The 10853-nt window shown below is 32.4% G+C and overlaps 4 protein-coding genes and 1 long non-coding RNA gene across 7 annotated transcripts in view; 3 read left to right on the forward strand and 2 right to left on the reverse strand.

The window, feature by feature from the left end:
- Positions 1-882, forward strand: part of LOC112906820 (AP-1 complex subunit beta-1-like) — a 3177-nt gene extending 2295 nt beyond the window's left edge. The window contains exon 7 of the mRNA XM_025981803.1: positions 797-882. Within this exon, the coding sequence (XP_025837588.1) occupies positions 797-882 (86 nt within the window). The remainder of the gene's footprint in view (positions 1-796) is intronic.
- A 4002-nt stretch (positions 883-4884) lies between these two features.
- LOC108744924 (39S ribosomal protein L18, mitochondrial) lies at positions 4885-5678 on the forward strand. The gene is made up of 3 exons (XM_018480892.2): positions 4885-5130; positions 5187-5337; positions 5405-5678. The coding sequence occupies exons 1-3, from the start codon at positions 4937-4939 to the stop codon at positions 5618-5620; spliced, it is 561 nt and encodes a 186-aa protein (XP_018336394.1). The 5' UTR covers positions 4885-4936; the 3' UTR covers positions 5621-5678.
- Positions 5631-6087, reverse strand: LOC112906808. The gene is made up of 2 exons (XR_003232609.1): positions 5855-6087; positions 5631-5749 (listed from the first exon to the last, which is right to left on the reverse strand). It is a non-coding gene; the product is annotated as an uncharacterized LOC112906808 (long non-coding RNA).
- Positions 6088-6332: 245 nt separating this feature from the next.
- Positions 6333-10436, forward strand: LOC108744922 (AP-1 complex subunit beta-1). 3 transcript variants are annotated; one of them, XM_018480888.2, is made up of 14 exons: positions 6333-6371; positions 6529-6653; positions 6764-6934; positions 6991-7171; positions 7239-7373; positions 7475-7665; positions 7719-7901; positions 7960-8249; positions 8312-8469; positions 8522-8690; positions 8754-8932; positions 9037-9455; positions 9520-9819; positions 9884-10150. In XM_018480888.2, the coding sequence occupies exons 2-14, from the start codon at positions 6546-6548 to the stop codon at positions 10148-10150; spliced, it is 2751 nt and encodes a 916-aa protein (XP_018336390.1). In that variant the 5' UTR covers positions 6333-6371; positions 6529-6545. The 3 variants fall into 3 exon arrangements, with proteins under 3 accessions (XP_018336390.1, XP_018336386.1, XP_018336389.1); XM_018480884.2 differs by having other exon boundaries at positions 6340-6453; positions 9884-10436; XM_018480887.2 differs by having other exon boundaries at positions 6340-6457.
- Positions 10437-10525: 89 nt separating this feature from the next.
- The window catches only part of LOC108744919 (ubiquitin carboxyl-terminal hydrolase 32), a 20503-nt gene continuing 20175 nt past the window's right edge, over positions 10526-10853 (reverse strand). The window contains exon 20 of the transcript XR_003232608.1: positions 10526-10614. The gene's annotated coding sequence lies outside the window, so the exon portion shown is untranslated. The remainder of the gene's footprint in view (positions 10615-10853) is intronic.

The following is a 10853-nucleotide window of genomic DNA, read 5'->3' on the forward strand; positions in this document are numbered from 1 at the left end:
AAAGAAGAAGAAGAATCGCTAACGTTGCCGTCTAATAATAAAAAGGAACAGCAACTTTCAACGCCATATTTCAAAAGAAAAAAGATAGATATTTATTCAACGTCACACGATCCAAATAAAGGAACATCAACAGTAGAGCACGAAGAAAGACAAGCGGAAAAAGACGAAAAAGAAGAAAATCTTCATCTGCAACAGCAACAATCTCCACCTACAGAAATAATGATAAAGATGATGAATGCAAATAGTGGTGCTGTTGATTTATCGGAATATTTGAATCAGTATCCGTCATTAGCAAGAGGATATATAGAGGGATTTTTAAAAGATAGTTTGAATGAATTCGACACCACGTACGGCATTAATTTCAATCATGCAATTAATAAATTGACTATGGGAGATAGCGAATTGGTAATTGATGATGACAGTAACATAAAAATAAAGAATGTTCTATTCCGTGGAACACCAGGTTTATTTGAATTAATATTCAAAAGAACACCTACCGGTTACAAAAAACATGACTTAAAAAATTATAAAGAGATATTAGAATTAACAAACGCGCATCGACGTGATTTTAGCCCAAAAAAACGAATAAAAGCGGGGAGATCTTTTAAATATACCGAAATAATACAGCCACTATTTCGAACTCATACAAGATTACCAAGATACCTGTCTAGTAAACAAAGAAGTAAAAACAGTGCCAAAGGACTAAAATTAAACATGGTATATAACGAGAAACCTATCGAGTATGTTTATTTTGACGACATTAATGAAATAGTTGACCGACTGAGGTTGCTTTTAGCTTCGGAAGCAGCCGGCAATCATTCTCATACAAATGAAATAGCGTCGATAATTTCTGAATTGAGGGAGGCGGGGTTGATTATTTAAAACGAATAAATTACCCTGCTTTGTATTTGACATACAGTAGTAGGTTAAAACCAATGCTAGAATGAGCGTAAACAAATTCGGTCAGTCAAAATGCTCTACGGATATTGCCGGTGGTGGTGGACCAATGTCATCAACAGTAAATTTTAATAAAATTACAAGATTTGGTTTCATGTTTACTACAGAAGGTGACCTTGATATAGAAAATAGACGAGTATGTAATGTGAAATCCCCCATTAATCCTAACGATGCGGTAAATAAAAATTACTTTGATAACAAGTTACAACGTGTTCAGAACAGGATCGATCATGTTATTGCATCTGTACAAACAATGATTGATTCTAAAATTGCAAGTAGCACCGATCGTTTACAAACTATAATAGAGCAGATAATTGATGAAGTTTTCCAAAGAGAAAAAGAAAATACAAAGACATTTGTTTTAAGAATGTTGGATGATTATAGAACTGTTTTTATGGACTTTATTAAGGAACAAATAAATAAAATACATGATCAACATCAAGAATTAATGCCACGTCAGGTGCAAGAATAGAAGACTTTTATTAAGGATGCAATTAATTTAAGTAACACCCCCCCTAACAACAAAACTATTACCATTATTAAAAATAACACAGCAGCGTCAGCGTTAGGACACCTACATTTAGGATGTTCTTTTCAATTTAATTCAGTATAATGAGTACCGTGGAACAGATAAGAAATACCATGGAGCAGATAAGAAATGAAATATCTAATATTAGTAAAGTGTTGAAAAAATTGAAAGAGAAAAATTGGTTATTGAAACATTTAACGACTGAAGAGATAGCGGTTCTACCAAGACAGTATCTATTGGATCATATTAATTACATGGATCGTTATTATGCGTGGGACAAACTGCCGAAGCATTTAAGGGATGACGAAGAATTCAAACAAGAATACCCGTGTTTCGAGCATTACAATAGGGGCTCAGAGCATATTGACGGACCTGCCCCACCGAGAAAACATTGTACAGATTGTTGTATAAATACATTTCAAAAAAGAGGAAAATAACAAGCAACAACGATAGAACCAACAGCAACAGCAGCAGCGACAGCGATAGATGAGGCATACAGTTTCAATTAACCAATGTTATAATGTCCCCAAAAGAAAACAACGTAAAACGTAGTGTGGTTCATGAAATTCATCGACCTGCTAGAAAAACTTTTCAACGTCGACGTGTAATAATTAAAGGCTTACTTGACTTATATCAAAGTGATCTAATTGATATGCAAGATTATGCAAAAGAAAATGAGAATTATAGATTTATTTTGATCGTTATAGATTGTTTTTCAAAATATGTGTGGGTACGACCAATAAAAGATAAATCGGCAAATGAGGTTACACAAGCAATGCATTCTATCCTTCAAACTTTCCATGCCTTTCCTCAAAATTTACAAACTGACCATGGTAAAGAGTATTACAATCGTCACTTTAAATCTTTAATGGAAAAATATAAAATTAATCATTATAGTAGTTATTCAGTAAAAAAGGCATCCATTGTTGAGCGTGTAATTAGAACTATCAAAACTAAATTATTTAAAGCACTTCATTATAGAGGTTCATATCGGTGGATAGACGTAATTGATGACGTTGTCAATGAATACAACGGTACCATACATAGAACAATAAATATGACACCATCGAAAGCGATAAAAAAACAAAATGAAAAGTACTTGCTTGATACCGCTTACAATCACATTAAAATGGTAGATGGGAAACCTAAATTTCAAGTAGGTGATATTGTACGAATAAGTAAAGCTAAACATATATTTTCAAAGTCTTACACACCCAACTGGACAACTGAATTATTTAGAGTAGCAAAAATTAAGTACACTTATCCTTACACATATTTATTGGAAGATTTAAATGGCAATCCTATAAGTGGAGGTTTTTACAATGAAGAAATACAGAAAACCAAATATCCAGATATATATTTAGTTGAAAAAGTTTTGAAACGTAAACATAATAATCTTTTCGTTAAATGGTTAGGATTTCCGGAAAAACATAACAGTTGGATTAATATGTCTGATATTGTATAAAAATTTTGTTCATATTGGAAAATTTGTACATAATATAAATAAATAAAACAAACGTTGCTATTATTTTTAGTTTTAATTTAATAAGAATAATAATAATAATAATAGTATTATTAATCGTGGAATTACATGTATACAGTCTTCTGTCTTGTACAAAGCAAGACTCGCATAAATAATAGTAATAATAACTATGCAATAATAATATGTAATAATATAATATTTAAATACCTTAAGGACTAATGGAATCATAATAATAATAGTGTAACAGACTAGGTAACTAGAAACATTTGTTTTAAAATGGTAGCAAAATTATAAAAGTATTTCAAAAATTTACAAGTCGCGAACTAATCTCTTTACAAAGACACTTAATAAGTTCGAAAAAACAATAACCGTTAAATGTAGTATACATTTACATGTATATAATAATAATTATCAACAGTTCACTTCGTATTATGATTATTATTAACGAATGACAAGTGCGCACATCTTTGGTTTCAACGATTTCGTCGCGAAATCGTCCACATTTACTATGCATAATTAATTAATATTAAATTAATATGAAGAAAATCAGTTAATTAGAGGATACCCTGCTGGAGGCAGTTCGTTTTGTGCTTAAGGCGCGACAGCCCAAAAGATAAAGGGGGGGGACCAAGTGTTATTTCTGTCTCAATCATATAAAACAGTAACGAGTGAACAGCAAATACACTGGCTAAACTCCCCCCTCCATTCGACAGTTACTTTTTTCACATACAGCAATTTACCTCCAGTAGTGTATGACCTATAATTACACATGAGTGATAAGAAACAAAAAAAAAACTACTATTTTTGATCATTTAATTAGTTAATTATTTGCAGTGACGTCACACTAAGAAATAATTGAACCCCCCTGGAGACTAATTTTGTTTTAAATTATTTTTCTTTTTGCAATAATTAAATAAATTCGAATAGCCTTTCTTTGCCCATTATCAAACTATAATGATTATAATTCAGTGAATAATTAATCAGTTAATAGTGACGTCACGTAATTATACCTTTCCTATGTAATTAATTTTACGTAAATGAGATAGACGAAAGAAAACTGTACAAGTTACTATTACATAAATACAAAAGCTCCCTAAAATATTCACAAACATTTTCAATTAATTAGTAATTTTATTAATAAACGTACGTAACTATTAAATAAAGAAGCTGTTTCTGGAATTTTTTTAACTACCCTGCATATGTGAACGAATAAGGTATGTTGTTTAACATAAACCTAACATTTATGACTATTATGCAAATTTTAATGGTTTAACATTCTCCCCACCCCTTAAATTACTTTTAAAAATATCATATTTTAACGAAATGGAATTACAATTATTATTATGTGATATTAAACTAAAATACGATTAATTTACTATAGCAGCAGCTTAGGGCCTTTAAAGTTAGTCTATGTTGTAGCTATACGTTCATTTGAGATTTATTAAAAAAAAAGTTACCTCAAAACCTAAAATACGTTTTTATGTTTTATATATTTTAACGCCTCTCAATTATTTAATTTTCCCTTTTATTTAAAAATGACTTAAATATTATTAGCACAAGACCAGAAAGGTTTTACTGTATTTGTACAAATTTCTTTATCTTTTTATATCAAATATTNGATGATTAATAAGGTAAAATACGTTTTTTGTATATGTAATTTAAAATAAAAATGATTTTTATAAGAGAATGTGTATATATACTACAACTTACTGCAACATCAATTCTGTTCTCGTAGAATCATTTATACATGATTTTATTCATACACACGACCAATCATAATTCCTTTTAAAGTATGGGACAATTATTGGATATCAGTAATTCTAAGTGAAACTAGCATCATGAAAATGAACACTTCTTTAATAACGACTTTATATCTATGATCATAGATAGTGTAAAAAATTGCAGTCACATAGGCAATACCATAGACAGCATCACATAACCTATAAATTTAAATCTGTCATCTCATCATGGTTTTTAGTAAAATAAACAAAACTATTGTAGTTTCTGGTTTTAAACGGTTCAATTTTAATATACCTACAAATAATGATATAATACCTGCAACATTAACGAACCGTAACCCTAGGAATTTAGAAAAATTACGAATAGCATACAAACCAAGTGGTTATCACGTAGATCGGCCAGGAAAAAGTTTTTGGCACAAGTTTGTTATTTTCACTTTGTTTATATTTTGCTATAGTTAATTTGAATATTTCCTAGATTAAAATTAATTCAGAGTCAACGACACATAACTGCTTCCATATATCATTTCCAAAATGGTGAGGTACTTAGTGCTAGTACAAAAGAATGGGCAATTAAGAAACAACTTAATAAAACAACTGACTCAGCAGCATACTATAATATAGGAAGGGTAGGTAACACTTAATTAATTTGATGATGTATTTATCAGTAACAGTTAATTTCTCATTATCTGTAAGGTATTAGCACAGAGATGTCTGGAGTGTGGTTTAATAGAAATCAGTAATGACTATGATCCTGTAAATAAAGAAGGAAAGGTTGCATTGCTGTTAAAAGCATTAGAGGAAAGTGGTATAAGTTTAACAGAACCAGTGCAGTTTCAACCCTATCGTCCTTGGGATCAACATAGACCAGAAAAACCATGGGACGTTATAGAAGACGATATTAAGACATAACTTATACATGTCTTTATGACTTAGTGTTTATTTGTACAAATAAAAGTACATAAAATTATATCTACATTCATTACATCATTCATATACTATTTACTTTTCATAGTTGTGTTTAATGTGTTTCCAAAGTTTCTGAAATAGGAAAGCACTTTTTCAGATAACTTTAAATAATGAATTTGTACTATTATTGTTACATTATTTATAACAAAACTTGTTGGTAAATGTTATGTAACTCACCCCTTCATTGATTTTATCAAAAATCGAATCGGCTACAACATCAAACGCACGTTCAAAGAAAAAAACCGAGCCTACTACAACTAAAGCAAAAGTCGATGTTCTTTTAAAAATTGCGTTATTTAATGTAGATAAAATCGACATTTTGCTAAAGTAGCCTCTGCAAATTTATTCACTTGTTTGGTTATTTACTGCTCGGTGCTCGTTATTACTTATCTATGGTTATTTCTGCTAATGGTGTACACCATAGATAAGGCGAATAATTTCAATTAGTAGCAAACAGTAAATTATCAAAAATTAATGAAAGGAAAAATTGTAGTTATTCACTTTTTGTGATCATATTTACATGTCAACATTCTTAAATTATTTTGGACACAAAAATTTGATATTCTATCGAAAAATAATAAGCGAAGCGAACTACTTTGTCTCAGTTTAGGGAATACCTCTTTTTTATTTTTATCTTATCTGTCAAGTACCTGTCAAGATTGCAATTTTTATGGTTAGGTTACCGAAAGGGTGGGTGAGTTTCCTGAACAAATCAATCATTACAAAACAAACTTTATCAAATTTATCTCTGCTGTTTCAATAACAAGTAAATTTAAGTAGGTAAACATAGTTTCTGTATTCCTATCAACGAGAAGAGTGTAAGCTATACTAAAACTTAATGTATGTTTCAGCTTATTTATCCAACAATATGACCGATTCAAAGTATTTTACAACCACAAAGAAGGGTGAAATATTTGAATTAAAATCAGAACTGAACAGTGATAAGAAAGAGAAAAAGAAAGAAGCGGTTAAAAAAGTAATGTACCTTGTTGATATTGAAAAGTAGTATGAATTTTTAACTGTCATAATATAGCAAAGTATTCTGTTCATTTTTCTTCAAGAAGATTTTAAACGTTCTTCTTACAGGTTATTGCTAGTATGACCGTTGGTAAGGATGTGTCTGCTCTTTTTCCTGATGTTGTTAATTGTATGCAAACTGATAATTTAGAGTTAAAAAAGTTGGTGTATCTATATCTAATGAATTATGCAAAATCTCAACCTGATATGGCTATAATGGCAGTGAATACTTTTGTTAAGGTTGGTTTATCTGGTTTACAGTAGGTTTTAATTAATAGTAATTCCCACACGTTCAGGACTGTGAAGATCCTAACCCGTTGATTAGAGCTCTGGCTGTAAGGACAATGGGCTGTATACGGGTTGATAAAATAACAGAATATCTATGTGAACCCTTGAGAAAGTGCTTAAAAGATGAAGACCCATATGTAAGAAAAACTGCTGCTGTTTGTGTAGCCAAACTATATGACATTTCGTCTAGTAAGTGTTTGCTTTTTAAGAATAGTAAGTTTTGATTTTATTTTAAATTTGATTTTAATTAAATTAGGTTTAGTGGAGGATCAGGGCTTTTTGGACCAGCTTAAAGATCTTTTGAGTGATTCTAATCCTATGGTTGTTGCTAATGCAGTGGCTGCATTGTCAGAAATTAATGAGAGCAGTCCTACAGGGCAACCACTTGTTGGTATGTAATTTGTTAACTATTTTTGAAAGGTAAAGCTGCATCCACAGTATCTGACTTCAGACTGATCAATTTTTTGTCCTAAATTAATAATTCCTTTCCAGAATTAAATACAAACACAATCAATAAACTTCTAACAGCTCTGAATGAATGTACTGAATGGGGCCAAGTGTTTATTCTCGATTCCCTTGCAAATTATAGTCCCAAAGATGAGCGCGAAGCGCAAAGTATCTGCGAACGTATAACCCCCCGATTGGCTCATGCTAACGCAGCGGTGGTACTCTCCACTGTTAAGGTATTCCTCTAATTTTTAAACGAAAAATTATTTTCCAATAAATTCTTACACAGGTTTTAATGAAACTTATGGAGATGCTGTCAGGCGATAGCGACTTCTGTACAACTCTGAGTAAAAAATTAGCTCCACCTTTGGTGACCCTTCTCTCTTCAGAGCCAGAAGTTCAGTATGTAGCCTTGAGGAACATCAATCTCATCGTACAAAAGAGACCGGACATTTTAAAGCACGAGATGAAAGTGAATAAATAATTAATTGTCTGCAATTACTTATTAATTTTGTTGATTTATATATTAGGTGTTTTTTGTCAAATACAACGACCCCATCTACGTCAAGTTGGAAAAACTGGACATTATGATACGTCTGGCCTCTCAAGCAAACATTGCTCAGGTTCTGAGCGAGTTAAAAGAATATGCTACCGAAGTTGACGTAGATTTTGTGAGAAAGGCCGTGAGAGCTATTGGGAGATGCGCTATTAAAGTTGAGCCTTCTGCAGAACGGTGTGTTTCTACATTATTGGACCTTATACAGACCAAAGTCAATTATGTTGTGCAAGAGGCCATCGTGGTCATTAAGGACATCTTCCGGTATGAAAAGATCTAAAGAGGATTTTATTTTAAATGAACTTGAACTCGATTTATTTTTAAAGCAAGTACCCTAACAAATATGAAAGTATTATAAGTACTCTCTGTGAAAATCTGGACACTTTGGATGAGCCTGAGGCCCGTGCCAGTATGGTCTGGATAATAGGGGAATATGCAGAACGTATTGATAACGCTGACGAACTTCTGGACAGCTTTTTGGAAGGTCCTGAAACATTTTATTGTAATTTTAAATTTTTAATTGTATTTACAATTAGGTTTCGCTGATGAAAATGCCCAAGTACAATTGCAACTTTTGACTGCTGTGGTTAAACTGTTTTTAAAAAGACCAGCACATACTCAAGCTCTTGTGCAACACGTTTTGAGTTTGGCTACTCAAGATTCAGATAATCCCGATTTAAGAGATCGTGGCTTTATTTATTGGAGGTACTTGCCTTCTATTTTTTAATTGCGTTTTTTTTTATTTATATTTTGTAAAATATTTTACAGATTGTTAAGCACAGACCCCGCAGCCGCTAAAGAAGTGGTACTGGCAGATAAACCCTTAATTTCAGAAGAGACCGATTTGCTAGAACCCACCCTTTTGGACGAGCTTATCTGTCATATTTCCTCCCTCGCTAGTGTTTATCATAAACCCCCCACTGCCTTTGTGGAAGGGCGAAGTGCAGGTATGCAATGTTCAAATTCTAAGCTCGAAAAGAATGTTTATAATGTGATTTTTAATTTGGAAAGTTTTAAAATCGTTGATAACGTTATTTGCTTAATTTGTTAGGTATAAGGAAATCTCTCCCTGCTAGACAAGGCTCCGATGATGCTGTCGCTCAAGAAGCAACTGTTATTCCTAGTCAAGAGACTCTTATAGGGGATTTATTGACTATGGACATTGGAGCTGCGGTCCCTGCTGCAGGACCTCCTGCACAACCAGCAAGCACGGGTATCGATCTTCTAGGAGGTGGTCTAGACTCACTACTCGGGGGCCCGCCCACAGAACCCGCATCCGTTGCTGCTCCCACAACTACCGGTTTGTTGGGAGACATTTTTGGCTTGACAACAGCACCCGCCATGTACACACCCCCCAAGACCTGCTGGCTACCGGCCGAAAAAGGAAAAGGGCTCGAGATATGGGGTACCTTCTCAAGACGTTCTGGACAAATTACGATGGATTTAACATTTACAAACAAGGCGATGCAAGTAAGGCTGTTGGTGTACAATTTTTAGTGGGTATTTTTTTTAAAGTTTGTCCTTTTAATTTCAGGCTATGAACAATTTCGCGATTCAGTTTAACAAAAATAGTTTCGGAGTTGCTCCAGGAGCCTCTCTCAATCTTGGAGTTTTGCAGCCTGGCCAAAGTATCGAAAATAATTTGCCCTTGACTACAAATGGCCCCGTACAACGCATGGAACCTCTGATGACCTTGCAAGTTGCAATTAAAAATAACGTGGACATATTTTATTATGCTTGTCAAATTCCCATTCAAGTTCTTTTCTGTGAGGATGGGCAATTGGATAAGAGAGTATTCTTAACTACCTGGAAAGATATTCCAGCAGCCAACGAAGTACGTTATCTTTCATTAGGGTATTTAGGGTCCTTTGTAATGATTGTATTTGTATTTCTCGTAGGTTCAGTACACCATTCATAATATTAAAGGCAATGCAGACGCAGTGGCTAGCAAGATGACACATAACAACATTTTTACGATAGCAAAACGTAACGTGGAAGGTCAAGATATGCTGTATCAGTCACTTAAACTTACTAATAATATCTGGGTGCTTTTGGAATTAAAACTGCAACCAGGAGTAACTAATGCTACTCTCAGTCTGAAGTCTAGATCTGTAGAAGTTGCCGCTTCGGTATTTCAAGCTTACGAATCAATTTTGAATAATTAATTACATAATTTTTAGAAACAAAAAAACCGTTTATTAACTCTGTTAACTCATAATAGCGCATTCAATTTTTGGTATCAAAGTTTAAGTATCTATTGTATTATCGATGTTTTTAAATATTTCGAAATGTATAATTGCTTTTTAAAGTAAGTTTAAGAAAGATGTACTGAGTCTTCTATAGTGTTTTATGTCTATTTCATTCCATTTTAATGTAGCATGAATATAAGATTGGGTGAATTAAAAATAATTGTATATCGTGTATATGAATAAATATTGTCCAAACTCTGAATCACGTATTTTTTAAAACCCTCTGAAGGACCGAGTCAATGCGAACAAAAGCAAGATTTGTACAATCAATGCATAAAAATGGTCACATGAACTCACCCAAACAGTTAATTTCAAGGGTCCTGTTGTTCTTCCCAATTTCTTGTCTAGGATCAGCATTTGACGAACAAAAACACATTTTTCTGAAACAAAACACAAAAGAATATGTTAACATAAAAAAATATTTAGTACTAAACCACATAAATAAAGGCAAAATATTTATAAACACCATATCAATCGCTTATATTGAAGAAATTTAGTGAGAACTACCAAGATTACTTAGCACTATCGTTGGAGTACTATAAGTACACCTTTACGTTTATTTTAAAATAGTTACAAATAAATTACTGATTTATATATAAATATATTTATGTATATATAC

This window comes from Agrilus planipennis, unplaced genomic scaffold (genome assembly GCF_000699045.2).
Source record: "Agrilus planipennis isolate EAB-ADULT unplaced genomic scaffold, Apla_2.0 scaffold42, whole genome shotgun sequence".
Classification (NCBI taxonomy): domain Eukaryota; kingdom Metazoa; phylum Arthropoda; class Insecta; order Coleoptera; family Buprestidae; genus Agrilus; species Agrilus planipennis.